The 15,639-nt window shown below is 57.6% G+C and overlaps 1 protein-coding gene across 3 annotated transcripts in view; it reads right to left on the minus strand.

Moving 5' to 3' along the window:
* Positions 1 to 255: 255 nt before the first annotated feature.
* ST3GAL3 (ST3 beta-galactoside alpha-2,3-sialyltransferase 3) overlaps positions 256 to 15,639 on the minus strand; it is a 388,593-nt gene continuing 373,209 nt past the window's right edge. For all 3 annotated transcript variants that reach the window (XM_043520913.1, XM_037906926.2, XM_043520914.1), the window contains one exon: positions 256 to 7,528. In XM_043520913.1, the coding sequence (XP_043376848.1) occupies positions 7,439 to 7,528 (90 nt within the window). In that variant the 3' untranslated portion in view covers positions 256 to 7,438. The remainder of the gene's footprint in view (positions 7,529 to 15,639) is intronic.

Raw genomic sequence — 15,639 nt, forward strand, 5'->3', positions numbered from 1 at the left:
GTTGCATTAGAAGGTCCGGCAATGTGGAGATGTTCATGGATAGCTGTACTGAGAGCTCCAACAAATCTCTGAACCAGAACTGTCTGTTTTGGTCAGTTGGGTGTGATGAGGATGACTAGAGCTCTGTCTTCTTGGCTCTTCTGTAGAACCTGTGGTATCAAAGGAAGTGGAGGGAAAGCATACCCCAGGTGACCCTTCCACGACATCGAGAGGACATCTCCCAATGAGTCTTTGCCCACGGCTGTTGTGGAGAAGTACTGAGAACTTCCTGTTCACCTCTGGGTGGAAAGGTCCCAGGCCGGCCTTCTCCATTGAATGAAGACGTCATTGAGAACTGAATCATGAATTTCTTATTTGTGATTCACAGAATAGTGTCTGCTCAGGCAGTCCGCTAGGGAATTTTGCACCCCCAATAACTATGCTGCTGATGGGGTTCTGTGATGGTTGATGCACCAGTTCCAGAGGGTGACTGCCTCTATGCACAGAGAGAGAGATTGCGTTCCCCCTTGCTTTATATAAAATAATGTCGGACACTAAGACAACAGTATCTGAACGTTTGGTTTGGATGAGTGGGAGGAAAGCATTGTAGGCCCAATGGACTGCCATGAATTCTAGTAAGTTGATGTGCATTCTGCGTGCACCACAGACAGTCAGGAGGGTCCAGATACCCTGTCCCATATGATTGCCCGTGTGCACACCCCAACCCAAAAGGGAGGTGTCAGCTGAGATGGTTGCTTGAGATGTTGGTTTGAGGAAAGGGATCCCTAACTGAACCGTCTCCAGTTTTGTCCACTAGACAATACTGAGAGCCTAATATCTTGGGCGGAATCATGACCTTGTTGTTTATGGTGACCTTTTGGGTGAGTACACAGAGAGAAGCCAGGCTTGTAGGCATCATAGATGTAGCCTGGAGAACAGTGTCGTGTGTGTGCAGGAAGCCATGTCGCCAAGGAGGGACAGGCAAGTTCTGACTGATGTCCTGGTTCTGATAGTGATCTGCAGTATGACAGTGCTCGTGGCCTGAAACCTTTCGAGAGGTAGCTACGCTCCAGCTGTAGTCAAGTCAAATGTCGCCCCTACAAAGTCTATGCACCTCATGGGTGTCGATGTGGATTTGTCGTGATTGACTCAGACATCTAGGGAAGGTAAAAGGCTGAGCAGAACACAGATTGACCCATGGACACCCTTAACGGAGCTGCCTGTGAGAAGTCAGTCATGGAGGTATGGGAAGACTGTAAATCCTTCTCGTCTCATCCAAGCAGCCACCACCTTCCTCGTACTCCAAGACAGTCGAAACATACATTTCCCCAGACAAAATCTTTGCTCTCCCCTATGCACATTCACCACTCCTGTCTGGTCCATCTATATCCCAGGACATTGTTAATTGGAGGAGGAATATATCACGAGGAGACAGTCATTCCCCCATTCCACCCACCAGCCCTGAAGAGCAGCCATCTATACTGTCAGTCCCACCAGTGATCAGGAATCTGGCCTTCTCTTGCAGTGGTTCAGAGGCTCCCAAGGAGTCTCTGTGGCACCAAGGCAAGGCGGCCCTGGACAGATTCCGACCCCCAACCAAACATGACTGCCCAAAGGACAGGTAGAACCCCTATGCCATGGGGTCCCCCTCCACTGGTGGATCCATCTTATTGGCAATACTGAGGATCATGGGAGCCCTTTTTTCTGTCAGACGAAGGGAGCCTTGTGCCTGCTCCAAACAGCCGGGAGCAGCCAGCACAGGGAGCCGAATGCCAGCAGGAGAAGCTGTTCTGGACAGCGTGTAACCACTGCCCATGGAGTGCCTGCTCCCGGCCGTAGCATCCAGCTCTCACCCCTTTCCCCTCCTGCAACACCACTTCTCAGGCACCTCTGCAGTTGATGGGCTCCCACCTCCTCCATTCCTGCCCCATGCAGCCTCTGGTTGGAGGGTATTCTCACCCTGTTGCTGTGCCGAACCCAGATGGTCAGTGGCAAATGCCCAACAAGCCATTCCCGAGATGCTTTAGTCTGACTGTCTGTGGTGCACGCAGTGTGTTTGTGGGAGATGGCTATACAGCTCCGAGGGATCCCTGCAATGGCAGCTCTGGACCATTCTCTGCAGGCTCCAGGTGTGGGTGGAATTGTAGAGTCACTCGCGTCTCCTCACGTCCTAGCTCCCAGACACTCCGGCTCTCTGGGACAGCATGCTATGGCCTGCGGGAGTCTCAGCGCCTCTAGAGAAATTCCTTGCCAGCTGATTGCCTCTGTGATCTCGACTCCTGTCAGTGACGTCAGGCCTCCCAGCACCATATTTAGGCGGCTGAGAACTGCCCAGGATTCTCTCTTCTCCAATGGAAAGGTGAGACCACCTTTGCCCTATGGGCCCTGCTGGGACCCACAGGCTCAGCGACTCCAGCCCTGCCAGCTCCAACGTGCCAGGGAGTGTGCAACGGTTGCAGGTGCGTGTGGAAAAAGGGTCAGACCAGCCAGGCTTATGCTTCATGAACCAAACCCAGACAGCAGGCGATGCCTTGTGGGTTAGAACCAACTCCAGCAGCTTCTTGGGGGTGTGCTGGCTAGGCCCGCTCCCTTCACCAGCCAGGCACTGCCTTGCCAAGCACTAACTGCCTTCTGGTTAGCACAGACACCCCGGGGTCTCCTGCCCGACAGCCCTCTGGGGCTACCACATGCTGGAGATGGCGACAGGGACAAGGAACCACGCAGACCGAGCTGCCGTCTCCCTTTCATTCCACTGCATGCAGGAGTGCTACAGATGTTTCCTCTGGCCCAGTGTGACACCAACAGACCCCGGTCATCAGCGGGCGGGATCGAACCCGGGACCTCAGTGCAGGAGCCTCCACCGCATGCGCTAAAGGCCAACTGGCTGTTAGCTAAGGCTGTAGAGCAGACTCATTTCTCTCCCTCTCTCTGTGGTCTCGGTGCCACGAGATGGGACAGGTCTCAGAGTAGCAGCCGTGTTAGTCTGTATCCGCAAAAAGAACAGGAGGACTTGTGGCACCTTAGAGACTAACCAATTTGAGCATGAGCTTTCGTGAGCTACAGCAGAACCCCACACCCTGGAGGTGTGTGGGTGACGCCAGCAGCGTGGCCTACCCAAAGTCACCCCGGCACCAGGATCTCTGTATCTCCTCAGTGGGGCTCCTGCAAGAGGCCCTACAGAGAGCTGCAGCGTGGCAGACGGAGCGGGCGAGGAGTCAGGAACTCCACTCTGGCACTTCAGTAGCTGTGGTTCCTTAGGTCCCGGGAGAGGACTGAGCTCACAGTCAGGGATGAGACGCTCCTGTGAAGCCAAAGGAGGGAGTTTGCTCTGTGGGCTGATTCAGAGGGATAAAAGCTCCGGTGAGGCTTTGTAATGGCACCTAAACATGACAAAACCCGAACAAGTTCCATTTCCAAAGCCCCAGAGGGGGGTGCGCCTCCCCTGCAGCTAGTCCTGGCTGAGCTGGGCCAGGAGGGGGTCGCCCAGGCAATAGGTTATCACAGAGCCAGTCTAACCTGAAATGCTTCATGCAGCACCCAGCTCCATGCCGCTGGCTCTCCGGAGCACAGCACTGCACAAGCACTGCGTCCAGCCAGCTCCAGCAGCGGCGGTGAACAGAGAAAAGGGACCTTGGACTCAGATACATGGGAACCAGCAAGCTGGCAGCATAGGAGTGGGTAGAGAAAAGGAGAAGAAACCCTTCAGTTCTGACTGCCAGAGGGACAGAGGGCACTGGCCTGTATGGTGACAGCCCTGGCATAACACTCACTCCTCTGGCGACGAGCATGGGCCAAGTCCCCCTTAAAACTCTCCTTGCCATGACATCTACAAACAGCTTGACAATGGTTCTGGTGAGGCCGCTGGTGTGCTGACCCATGTCTCACTGTTTCCTCGTGCTCCCTCGTCTGTCTGGATCCATCTGTTGTCTCGTGGCTTACACCTAGATCGGGCCAGAGATTGTCCTTCTATTTGTTTTGTCCAGCATCTACCGTACTGACGCCCTGGTCCGGGACTGGGGCTCCTCAGCACTACGCTGATCTAAATCATCAGCACCATAACCGCAGTGACTGGGCAGGAGCAGGGCAAGCTGGCAGGGCTACAGTCTGCCAGTGTCTGCACCTGTCAAGGACCAAGGGATCTAGAGGTGGCAGGAAGGGCGTGCATAACCATCGCTCACAAAATCCACCTAGAACCACGCTGCGGGGCAACTTCCCCCAGGGCCCCTTCCTCGCACACACTGGGGAGAGATCACGGGGCTGCGGCTGGTTTGCTCTGGCACTGAAAGGCTATGGGGCCATTCCTGGGGGCAGCGTATTTACACTCAGTCCAGGGCAGGAGAGGTCTCAGAGGACTGCTCACTGCTCTAAGAAGGATCAATAGCAGGGCGCTATGCAGGTGACCCAGCTGAAGAACAGGGTTAGCCGAAGGAAGTCACTTCCCTTCCTCACATCCCTTGCACACCTAGAGGAGAAGTTTTGCGAAGAACTGCGCTGGTTCCAGCAGGAATTGGTCTGGGGATGTGCTACGGCTGGGGGAATACAGGAAGTCAGACAGTTGCTGAAGGAGGGAAGGGGTCCAGCACACATGCCTGCTGTGTAATACTGATGTTATCAGGTAGGTGGGGCAAGCAGCCCCTCTCCTCTGACCATCGACACCCTCCCTGGCACAGGTGTGAGGAAAGCATCTCCTGCGGCTGGCTGGGCTACAGTGCCGTTGCGGGCCCGGAGCCAGCTCTTGGCACCTGCACTCCCCGGCTGGCTGGGTCCTGCCCTACTGCAAAAGTAACAACACGGTCAAAGCCGCGGAGCTGACGCGACAAGAGGGAGGGAAGTGAGTACGGTCCAGCCTGGAGAACACTTGGACAAAGCTCCCAAGCTCTCAGGGCGAGTGCTTCCCACCCTGCTGTAGCAGATGCAGGAGGGAGGATGCAGTCTGGAGGTGCCCTGAGCCCCTCTGAGCAGGGCAGGCCAAGGAAGCAGGAGGGCTGGGCTGGGAACTCTGCCCCACGCACAAGGGTTGCTTTGGAAGGCTGGGAAATGTAGTGTGAATTTCTGCGTGTGGCATTTTCTGAAACACAATCCCTGGGCTGAATGGAACAGGAAAAACAACTCAGGAGAATATTCAAACAAGTTCCCACCACAGCACAAGCCCAGTGTCCTGCAAACTCCTCTGAGCAGCACGGGGAGGGATGGACTGACACAGCAGGGACAGAGAGCCAGAGGCAAAAGAGAAAGCAGGGAGGTGTAGACAGGCAGACCCACCCTCCAGAGAGGAGCAGGAAAGGGCCCCCAGCTGCCTTGTCTCCGAGGGACTGGAACAGGGCCAGGTCTCGGCAAGCTGTTCAGAGAAGACACGCCCCAGAGCGGCCCCAGACACAAAGCCAAGGTGATGTCCAAGCGTGGGAGCTGCAAGGAGATAGCTCGTTCTCCCTGCAGCGATCTGAGCAGGCAGCTCACGCTCGGGAGCACAGAAGTGCAGCGCTGCTGAGGCAGCCCATGCCTGCACCCAAAGCCATGTCTCACCAGGCCTGTGTCAGGCCGTCCCTCGACCCCCGCAGGCGACATTGCCTACTGCACCAGCCCACTCACACAGCTCTAACACAAGCCTTTCTGGAGCTCAGCTCGCCCATTTCTGATTCTCTGTTCTGACCCAGGCAGTGTGTCTTGCGCTGGTAAACCTGCCTGGGTCTCTCTCCCTCGCCACGTTTATGAGCCCTGCCCCAGGAAAGGTTGGAGGAGCCGGAGTCGAGCTGTAGGCTTTGTGAGGCTCTGTTCCAAGTGCCCCTTGCCCTGGGGTTAGTTACACATCCTGGGACCAAGTTCTCGCTCTGCAATCCAGAGCAAGACCCTGACCCCTCTGGAAACGAATTACAGGGACACCCCAGGAAAAGTGCAGTGACCCATGCACCGTCTCTGCCTCGGCTTTGGGACCCCTGCACGGCCTCCTCCCCAGCACCCAAATCAAGCAGCACAAGAAGTGCGGCCAGCAGCAGGAGGAGAAGAGTGGGGCCAGGTTATCCCAGACCAGTAGCCAGTCCATTTCTGCACTGGGGCTCAGACCCAGAACACATACTGTCCCACAGCCCAGCCTGCTGTATTCACATTACAGTACAGGAGGGAAAGGTTAGTTCCATCGCTCGGCATCCGTCCCCTCCCAGGTGCCCCCCTCTTCCGCAGACACTGAGTAACGCAGGCCAGCTCTTTCCCTGCCCAGCCTGGTCGCTTTGCTCAGTCCATTGCCAACTTCTCTGCAGAAGGAACAGAACCCAGATGTGCAAATACCGCATGCCAAAGCCACGCTGGCAAAGTAACGGACACACTGGTACCCAGCTGACAACAGCAGCCACATAGGAGCAGCCAGGAAATAAAGAAAGCGAAATGCCCGGGAAGGGGACAAGAAGTGCAGGTTTCCAGTCAGGTCACTCCCCTGCCCCTCGCCGGGGGTTCCATCGTCCGTGAATCATTAGCAGGGAACAAGACCGGGGTGGAACATAAATTAACATGGCTGTAGCTGTCTGCTGCTGAACACTGTGAAGCTTTGGATCGCAACATGGCCTCTGACCTCACTCAGAAAATAAATTATCCCTCTCCCCACATAAAAATAAAGTATGACACTGTTGAGAAACCCTGGTACCACTGAACACAGATCCACCTGCCCGCAGCGCGCCGTTGGCTGGCTCAGACCGAGGGCCGGATGCCCCTCAGCTCAAGGCAGGGTCCTGTCTGCCACTCCTCCAGGACACAAGGCCGAGGAGGCAGTTGGCTCCTGGCTCAAGGCAGAGCCAGGGTGGAGCAAACAGCTGTGGAAAATGCAGCTGGATAAATGGCAGCTGCAGCTTCTATGCAGGAAGCAAGGAAAGTGCAGAAAAACAAACCCATGCTCAGCTCCCACGAGCAGCCCTGGGTGGAGAACAGCGGAAGGCCATTGTCCCTTTCAATGATAGCAGCACCGACAAGAGTCAAGTCACGGATGGAGTTGTTTTCCCAGGCCCAGGAGCTGCAGACTGCGTGTGGGGAGGCCAGGCTTCTGCTGGAGGTGGGCACAAGCCAGTCTTCGCTTTGTACCGTGATATTATTAGCATGATTCCACAAAGTGTCTTTTAAAAAATATTACTTTGTACATTCAGGTGGTGCTGCCCTCCCGTTTGGCACTCTCTGCTTTGTGTTACTGACCTGTCTTCCTTTCTCTCCTCAGTCTTTTCCAGCTCATTCTAGACACAAAAGTTCTATCTGCAGAGCTGAGGTCAAGAAACGGCCCTCAGCCCCACACCCAGCCCCAGGAGGGATGCAGCAGGTGCAGCACTGGTGCAGACTGGAGATCCGGGAAGTCTCTCCCAGAGCACCTGTGCATTTCTTGTGTTTCCTTTGAGCTGGGATTCCTGTGTGGCTCTCCCGCTGCCTGCTCCCTTCGCTGTAGTGTGCGTCTCTTGCCTCCCTCTGACGCGGGATCTGGGACAACTCAGATTCCACTGGTGAGGTCGCTGATGACTCGGGCTTTCACCAGCTTCCGCAGGAACTCCTTCTCTCGCTGGATGTTGTGCGTCCAGGACTGAAAGGAAGAGACAAGAAGCGAGTCACTCTCCTGCCCAGTGCGGGTTTGTGTGCCCCAATACACAATACAAAGTCCCACGTTCACTCTGCAGGGAGCCACCTCCCGCCAGCAGCTGCCCTGAGCTCTGCCTCCACCATCTTTTCACGACAGCACCTTCCAATGCCAGCTAACAAACTGGCCTTTCAACCTTCCTCACCGACACACGTCCTGCCGCCCAGACTCTCCGCCATGCCGCGAGTGCATTCCCGATAGCCAGCCTGGGAATGAGACCGGGCGGCTCAGCCCCAGGCCCTAAGCAGCCATCTTCAAGCCAGGGACCTACACCACCGCCATGCAGGCAGCGCGGCTCTCGAGAATTCACAGCCCTTACCCCAGCTCTTCAGCTGGAGCTGCTCCATCCCCAGGGACAGGCCCAATGTTTAAAGCCCGGCTGTGCCTCTTCTCGGGGCATTTCCCCTGCCCTAGACCAGAGCGTTTCTCTCTGACAGCAAGGCCCAGGCGTGTGAGGATCCTGAGCACCCGTCCCGGGGAAAGAATAATGATCATGGCTGCCAGGCCCCGGGCGCGTATCGCTGAACTAGCCCAAGAGCAGCAATGAGCCGGGGGCAGGGTGTTGCACACAGGCCGAATGGAGCTGGAGGTGGGCACTGAAGTGGGGACAGGGGGTTCTGGCAGAAGGGAGGTCCCTCAGAACACAGACACCTACCAGGAGCAGGCCCCATGGAAGGCCTTGCAGACAGCCAAGTCCCCTGTCTCTGACAAGAGCTTTGCAAATCAACAGGCTAATTTAAAGCTAATCCCTCACTTTATAGGCTGCCAGTGCAGAGTGGATGAAACCTGATCCAGGCTTCCTCAAACAGCCACTCTGCTGCAGGGGTAGGCCCACCCTCGTCAGGGGCTGTGCAGACGTCCTGCGGCCACGGGGAACGGGGCAATGCCTGCAGAGAAGAGCTGTTTCTGGCCTGAGTCAGGGACAGGGTGAGCCTGGAATAACGTCAGGATTCCTAGCCACGTCCCCTGCGTCCACACATGCCCCTCAGCCAGAAGAGCCTGCTCCTTACACACTTTGCCAGGTCGGAAGGGCCAGCCATGCATCCTGCATCCCTCTGGGGCTAGTGCACAGGACGAGAGCTGAGCCTCTTCTCCCTCTTGCGAGGAAAGGATCCAGCCCAGAGGCCAGCTGAGGGGCCCCTCAGGAAGGGACGGGGGCAGGCACCCTGGGTTTGGTGCTCTCACAAGCGATTTACAATCAGGAGGGCAAGTGTTCTCACACATGCAGAGGAAGGAAGCGTGGAGACCCAGCCTCAGGGCAATGGTGGCTGCTGCCCCGGGGAGAGCCCCGCGTGAAAGCAACACCTCCCACCCCATCCTCCAGGCCCTCTCTGTTTTGGACTGAGGCTGTCAGGCGGTGGCTCTCACCAGTGCTGAGCTCATGCAGGGTGGCCTGTCTTGGGTGCCACTGCTCTGGGGTGGGGTGTGCTCCAGTTCTCACGGCTCATTTGGATTTTTGGGGGGTAACAATTAGGAATGGCCCAGACTGCCTGCAGGACAGTGACCGATCAAACGAACAATACGTTCTAAGGAACATGCCTTGTAAACTGAAACAGCTTCTCTGAGAACAGAGACGATCGTGGGGTTGTCCATTCCCCCAGAAAGCTCATGGCTTGTGGCGTTGGGACTGCTTGTGTCCTGTCTCCTGGGACTCCCTCCAGAGAGAATCTGGCTGCCCTGGAGACTCCCCTGGGGTTAACAGCACCACAGAGAAGTTAAGGGAACATGCTCCTCTCTACACGGGCCCCCTTCCCCCCCCATCAATCCCTCCCAAATCCTTCTCCAAACAATAGCTCCTTCTGCTCCCGCAAACTTGCCCAGCACTCGAAGAGCAGCCAGGCCGGGGCAAAGCCGTGACCCACACACGCCACAAGGTGCAGAGAACTTCACAGTGGACAATTACAGAGTGACCTGCCCATTGGGCTGGAGCCCCCAGCTCCATTTCCCTCCTACAGCCCAGTGCTTCCCTCCCTTCCTACCCCTGCAGTTTCACTGTCGGCCTCTGCACCCCACGCCATGAAGACAAGGCAGGCCGGGGGGAGAGGACAGGTCTCCTGACTCCCAATCCCGTGCTCTAGCTACTAGCTTACACTTCCCACGACACCCAGCGTCCACGTCCCCTCCTGCATCGTAGGGTCCTGCACGCTACAGTCCTTCTGTGCTGCCTTCCTGCTTTCTTGGCCTCCTGAGCCCAGGGCCCGCAGCCTGTAATCTTCGCCTGGTTTCCATCCTGCCTGCTGCTGCCTTGGAGGTGGGAAGATGAAGTGGAGCCGTGCCCCGGCATGCAGGGAGCTCAGCAGGTTGATCGCGCTGAACACTTCTGACGTGGGTATTATTGGCCAGGCAAAGAGCCGCTCTCTGCTCCTTCCCTGAGCCACAGCTGGTGGGAGGGTGAGGAACCGGAGCAGGGCCCAGGGACACCCCCCGGCCCCGTCTCCCTTCCTGGCTCCTGGGGGTTTTGGGAACCAAACTCCTTCCACTGCACAGTCTCAACGCTCCCTAGAGCCTGGCAGGAGCAGTGCCCCCCCACCCCCCTGGGCTCACACTCACCCCCCATCTGCCCAGCAACCGGAGCAGCACCCTGCCGGCCGGTGCACCTGGGGAGAGGGCGGGCCAAGTCTGGGGCACGAACCCGGGAGGCTAATCAATAGGGCTGTCTCTGGGGCAGCACAGACAGGGTTTTCTGACCCCAAAGGTTCTATGGTCAGAGAGCAGCTGTGCAGACAAGGGCACCCTGGGGGAGCAGAGGGACCAGCGTCTCTCAGTGACACCTTATGCCACGCCAGTCACACCACTATGGACCAGAGCATCTCGCTGCAAGGCACTCCTTGGGGCCTGCTGAGGCCTAGGCTCCAACAGCAGAGGTGCCCCCCAGCATGCACCAGGCCCTGCCCGTCGCCCCGCGCTCTCTCCGCCTGTCGCCGCGCCCCGCTCTCTCTCCGCCCGTCGCCGCGCCCCGCGCTCTCTCCGCCCGTCGCCGCGCCCCGCGCTCTCTCCGCCCGTCGCCGCGCCCCGCGCTCTCTCCGCCCGTCGCCGCGCCCTGCGCGCTCTCTCTCCGCCCGTCGCCGCGCCCTGCGCGCTCTCTCTCCGCCCGTCGCCGCGCCCCGCGCTCTCTCTCCGCCCGTCGCCGCGCCCCGCGCTCTCTCTCCGCCCGTCGCCGCGCCCTGCGCGCTCTCTCCGCCCGTCGCCGCCCCGCGCTCTCTCCACCCATCACCGCGCCCCGCGCTGTCTCTCCGCCCATCACCGCGCCCCGCGCTGTCTCTCCGCCCGTCGCCGCCCCGCTCTCTCTCCGCCCGTCGCCGCGCCCCGCGCTCTCTCCGCCCGTCGCCGCGCCCCGCGCTCTCTCCGCCCGTCGCCGCGCCCCGCGCTCTCTCCGCCCGTCGCCGCGCCCCGCGCTCTCTCTCCGCCCGTCGCCGCCCCGCGCTCTCTCCGCCCGTCGCCGCGCCCTGTGCGCTCTCTCTCCGCCCGTCGCCGCGCCCCGCGCTCTCTCCGCCCGTCGCCGCGCCCCGCGCTCTCTCTCCGCCCGTCGCCGCCCCGCGCTCTCTCCGCCCGTCGCCGCGCCCCGCGCTCTCTCCGCCCGTCGCCGCGCCCTGTGCGCTCTCTCTCCGCCCGTCGCCGCGCCCCGCGCTCTCTCCGCCCGTCGCCGCGCCCCGCGCTCTCTCTCCGCCCGTCGCCGCCCCGCGCTCTCTCCGCCCGTCGCCGCGCCCTGTGCGCTCTCTCTCCGCCCGTCGCCGCGCCCCGCGCGCTCTCTCTCCGCCCGTCACCGCGCCGCGCTCTCTCCACCCATCACCGCGCCCCGCGCTCTCTCCGCCCGTCGCCGCCCCGCGCGGGCGCTCTCTCTCCGCCCGTCGCCGCGCCCTGCGCGCTCTCCGCCCGTCGCCGCCCCGCGCTCTCTCCGCCCGTCGCCGCGCCCCGCGCTCTCTCCGCCCGTCGCCGCGCCCTGCGCGCTCTCCACCCATCACCGCGCCGCGCGCTCTGCCCACGCGGGCCCGCTCCTGAGGCACCTGTGGGGATTCTTGCACTTGGCAGCTGCAGCTCTTGTGCCACCTGTGTGCCACGACCCGCGGTTCAGTTCCACCCTGTCCAGCTGTGGATTGACACGTCCTTCATTCCCTTTCCCAAAGCCGCTGTCACAACCGCACCGACTGGCCCTGGGGGCGGGCTCAGCAGCAGGGCCCAGGCCTGACGAGCACCGATGCAAAGGAAGTGGCGTGTGGCAGAGGACATTCCCGTCACGGGCCGGGTGCGACTGTACTGTCTCTGGGGCAGGGAAATCCGAGCCGTGGCCTCACAGCGACCCCTTTACAACACGTCTGCCATTGAGCTAAGTGCTACCGTGTGCAGCTACGGGGGCTCCTTGCTCGTCTTCACAGGGCAGGATGCGCTGCCCAGTGGGGTGCAGCTGTTATGATGCACCCCGCCTGCCCCTCCCCCCCAGCACAGGTCTGGCTCGTATGGAGCTTCTTCGGAGCTTCCTGACTTTATGCAATAATCCTCGCAAAATACCCCCCCCACACACACCCATCGGCAGGCACCCACAGCCCACTGCCCGGCACCAGGAACAGACACCCCCTCCCCGCCCCACTCCTCCCCAGAGGCAGACACTCACAGCCCCCTCTCCAGCACTAGGGGCAGATACCCCCTCCCCTCCCCAGCAGCAGGCCCCCCCAGCACCAGGGCAGACACCCACTCCCCCTTCCCCACTACAGCCGTATCCTACTGTTTGAAGAGGAAAAACTGAAATGCAAGATGCCCTTAAGAATCAAAGCCCCCCGAGACCCTAGCTGAGGTAGAGATCAGAGTCTTCCAGGAAGGCCTGTAGGGCCTCGGCATCACAGCACACGAGGCCCCACAACAGCGGAAAGAAGGCATGCGGCAGTAAATGGGTCACTAAAAGCTGCTCCGGCTGTGAGGAACTGAGCTAGCTGACACTGTGCCGCCGGTCAGTGTGGACTGGGGCAAGCTGCGATCAGTCTCCTGCCAGCTATTCCTAGCTCTCTTACACACGGTTCTGACTTACAGTGCTTCACACAAGCAGCAGATATTTTTACAGCTGGGGACAGTGAGGGACAGAGGAGGGAAGTGACCTGCTCACCCAGCTGGCCCACGGCAGAGCCAGGAGCAGAAGCTGGTTCCTAAGGCCCAGGCCAGTGCTCTGTCCACCGGGTCACACAGGCTCTAATGCAGAGCTCAGAACAGCAGTCACAACGTATGTGCAATAACCTCCCTGGCATTGCCTCTCTCACAGCATCGTGGTCTCCCATAGAAAGCAGGCCTTGTGCGGCATTAGGGGGAAGCTCATGATCTGCTGGAAGTCTCGTCTCTGTCCATAGATGTGGATCATTGATGCAGATGAAGTTATGAGACGTGTGTTGAACGGTAGTCACTAAAACATGCTGTAAGTTGGGGAATCAGCCAGATATTAGCTCCCCAGAGGCAACAGCAAGGAAAGTCACCAACGCCTGGGCGGGTGTTAAACAACCATCAACAGCCATTGTCCAGCAAGGGAGCTATAATGCAATGACTCACCTGCATGAGGCCACACCAGGGGAATTGCTCAACCTTGCCTGGAAACTCAGCAATGCCCATCAGACATGCCTGGACGTGTGTTCTCCAAGCACATGGGACTGAGGGTATAAAACTGAACACAGGGGGCCCAGGCTTGGCCTGTCTCCTGCCCCCACCTATGCTGCAAGCAACAAGGACACTGAAGACTTGAGACTCCAACAGAGAAGACTGGCCCAGATTTCAAGGATAAAATTTGTGTACTATGAACTGCAATATCCAGTGGGGTGAGAAAAGCTCCTTAATCTAGATGTTGCCCAGTTTAATAGGGTTGAGAGTTTAGACTGAGTGCTTATATTTTATTTTATTTTGGTAACTAACTCTGACTTTTTGCCTATCACCCATAATCACTTAATATCTATCTTTTGTGGTCAATAAATTTGTTTAACTGTTTATCTTTACCAGTGAGTTTGCCTGAAGTGTGTGGTAAATCTGCTCAGATTTTGCAAATGCTGGTGTATGTCTACTTTCCACTGATGAAGTGGTGAACCAATTAATAAAGTTGCACTGCTCAAGACAAGCAGTGCAAGATGGTATATTCCTCAGGTGCAAGGCTGGGAGCTGGGGGGGATGTAGCTCTGATGCCTTTCTCTGGGTGATTCATGAGTGGCTCTGGGAGTATGCATGCAATCTAGCTGGGTGTGGGGCTCCACATGTGGTTGTGCTGAGTGATCACAGCGCCTGGAGGGGTTTGCTGCTTGTCACTAGCAAGGCATTGTGAGACACAGCCCAGACTGGAGAGAGTTAAGTGGGTACAGCTGTCCCACGGTCCCCAGGCTGCACCCCAGGGAACCCGTCACACCAGGAAACTGGACTGGTCTGGCAAAGCCCAAGTGCCACTTCCCATCAGTCTCTGAAGCAATGCCCTCTGCTTCTCACCCTGCCCCGATGCTGTCCTGCGGAAGCCTTCTCATGAGCGACAAGATATATTGCAAGCGAGACATATCTGGGATCCTCACTGCTGCCAGGCTGGGTTTGATGGGTTAAACAGATCTGATGCCTTGTGGAGCCCTGGTGCCTTTCCCCCTCTGCTGTGTTTTACATAAAGCAGCATCCACTGGGGACATCAAAAACAAAGCAACCAGCACAAGCAAAAGAGCACAGACCCTGCCAACTACTGACCTCAGACCGCATGTGCCAGCTTGGATGCTCCCTCTCTTGGTGCTACAGGGCACCCTAAAGCTGTGGGGCAATTACACTGGACAATACCAGTCATGACACTGGTCATGCCAGGGATTCTTAGTTCCAATCCCATTGCCCAGGACAGAAGAAGTTTTGCCACAGTCACTCAGGGATTGCTTGCTTTAATTTCTTTCCAGGCATCAGTCCAGGAAGGGGAGGAGGGACTGCAATAGCATGGTGAACACAAGGGCAGAGACACCCCAACTCACAGATCCCTGAACAATTCCTGCGCTTTCACTGTGGGAACAGTGGCCATTAAATGTCCCTGATAAGGAAAATGGTAGAAATTAGGGATGAACAAAATCCATGAGATCCGTGCAAGTCCATCTCCTGGTGGGTCTGTGCATCTCACTCACCCAGGCATTGGTCAGTCTAATTTTAAATGCCTCTAGAGATTTTCCTCTCTGCTCAGCTGCATCCCATATTCCCTCGTTAGAGCCCCTTGTACCATGAAATTCCTCCCCCATCTTGGTATCTTTGTCCTGTCTGATGGCAGCACTGAGGGGGAGGGAGGAGAACATGCAGCTCAGCTAGATCAGTACAGATTTGGTTCACCCTTCCTCCTAAGCAGCAGCTGGGTAAGATAAAATGGATCCTGGATTCGACATTCCAAGAAATCTCTTCTGCTAGGGATAAGATCTCACAGTAAAAGACCTCTCATTCGAAGGACTCCCATTACTCTCATTTGCAGTTGTGTTGCCAGCAGCTTTCATTTCTCTTACCCCAACGTCTTTAACCCAGCAGTTCACATTGCGTACACTTGATTCATTCCTGTGCTAGGCAGCTACTGTTCACTCCCTGGGTGTCTCTAGGAGCGCATTTCTGTCCTACGCACACAAACAGAGCCTGAGGCCTCCATCTAATCAAGCGGATGGCAGAGTCAAACAGGTGGCTTTAACCAATGGCTAAAATTAGATAAACTCGTCAGTCATCACGGCACAAAACGGACCGTCCTTTCGGAAGTCCCCAGGCCCCAAACCCTAAGCCCCCTCTGACGCTGACCATCATTTCTTTCACGCCAGTGACAAGCCATCAGCCAGGCTCGAATGGCAATGTTCTCAGTCCATACATCACCAGGCTAGACATCTTCACTGTATTCAAAGGAGTTTTGTTCTTGCCTGATGCTGAACCCTTCAGATACCCAGATGCCTGCAGCAGCCCCCACCCACCCACCCCCAAGCTACGTTTGCTGATTTAAAACGCAGCGGACGGATGGTAACACAGAGTTATTGTTTGCCCCTTTAAAGACAAAGGCAATGTTACATTATGGATTCATTGGAGAGGTAGCTACTGGCTGCATGAGACAGAGC

The sequence above is a fragment of the Chelonia mydas genome, chromosome 8, assembly GCF_015237465.2.
Source record: "Chelonia mydas isolate rCheMyd1 chromosome 8, rCheMyd1.pri.v2, whole genome shotgun sequence".
Lineage (NCBI taxonomy): Eukaryota > Metazoa > Chordata > Testudines > Cheloniidae > Chelonia > Chelonia mydas.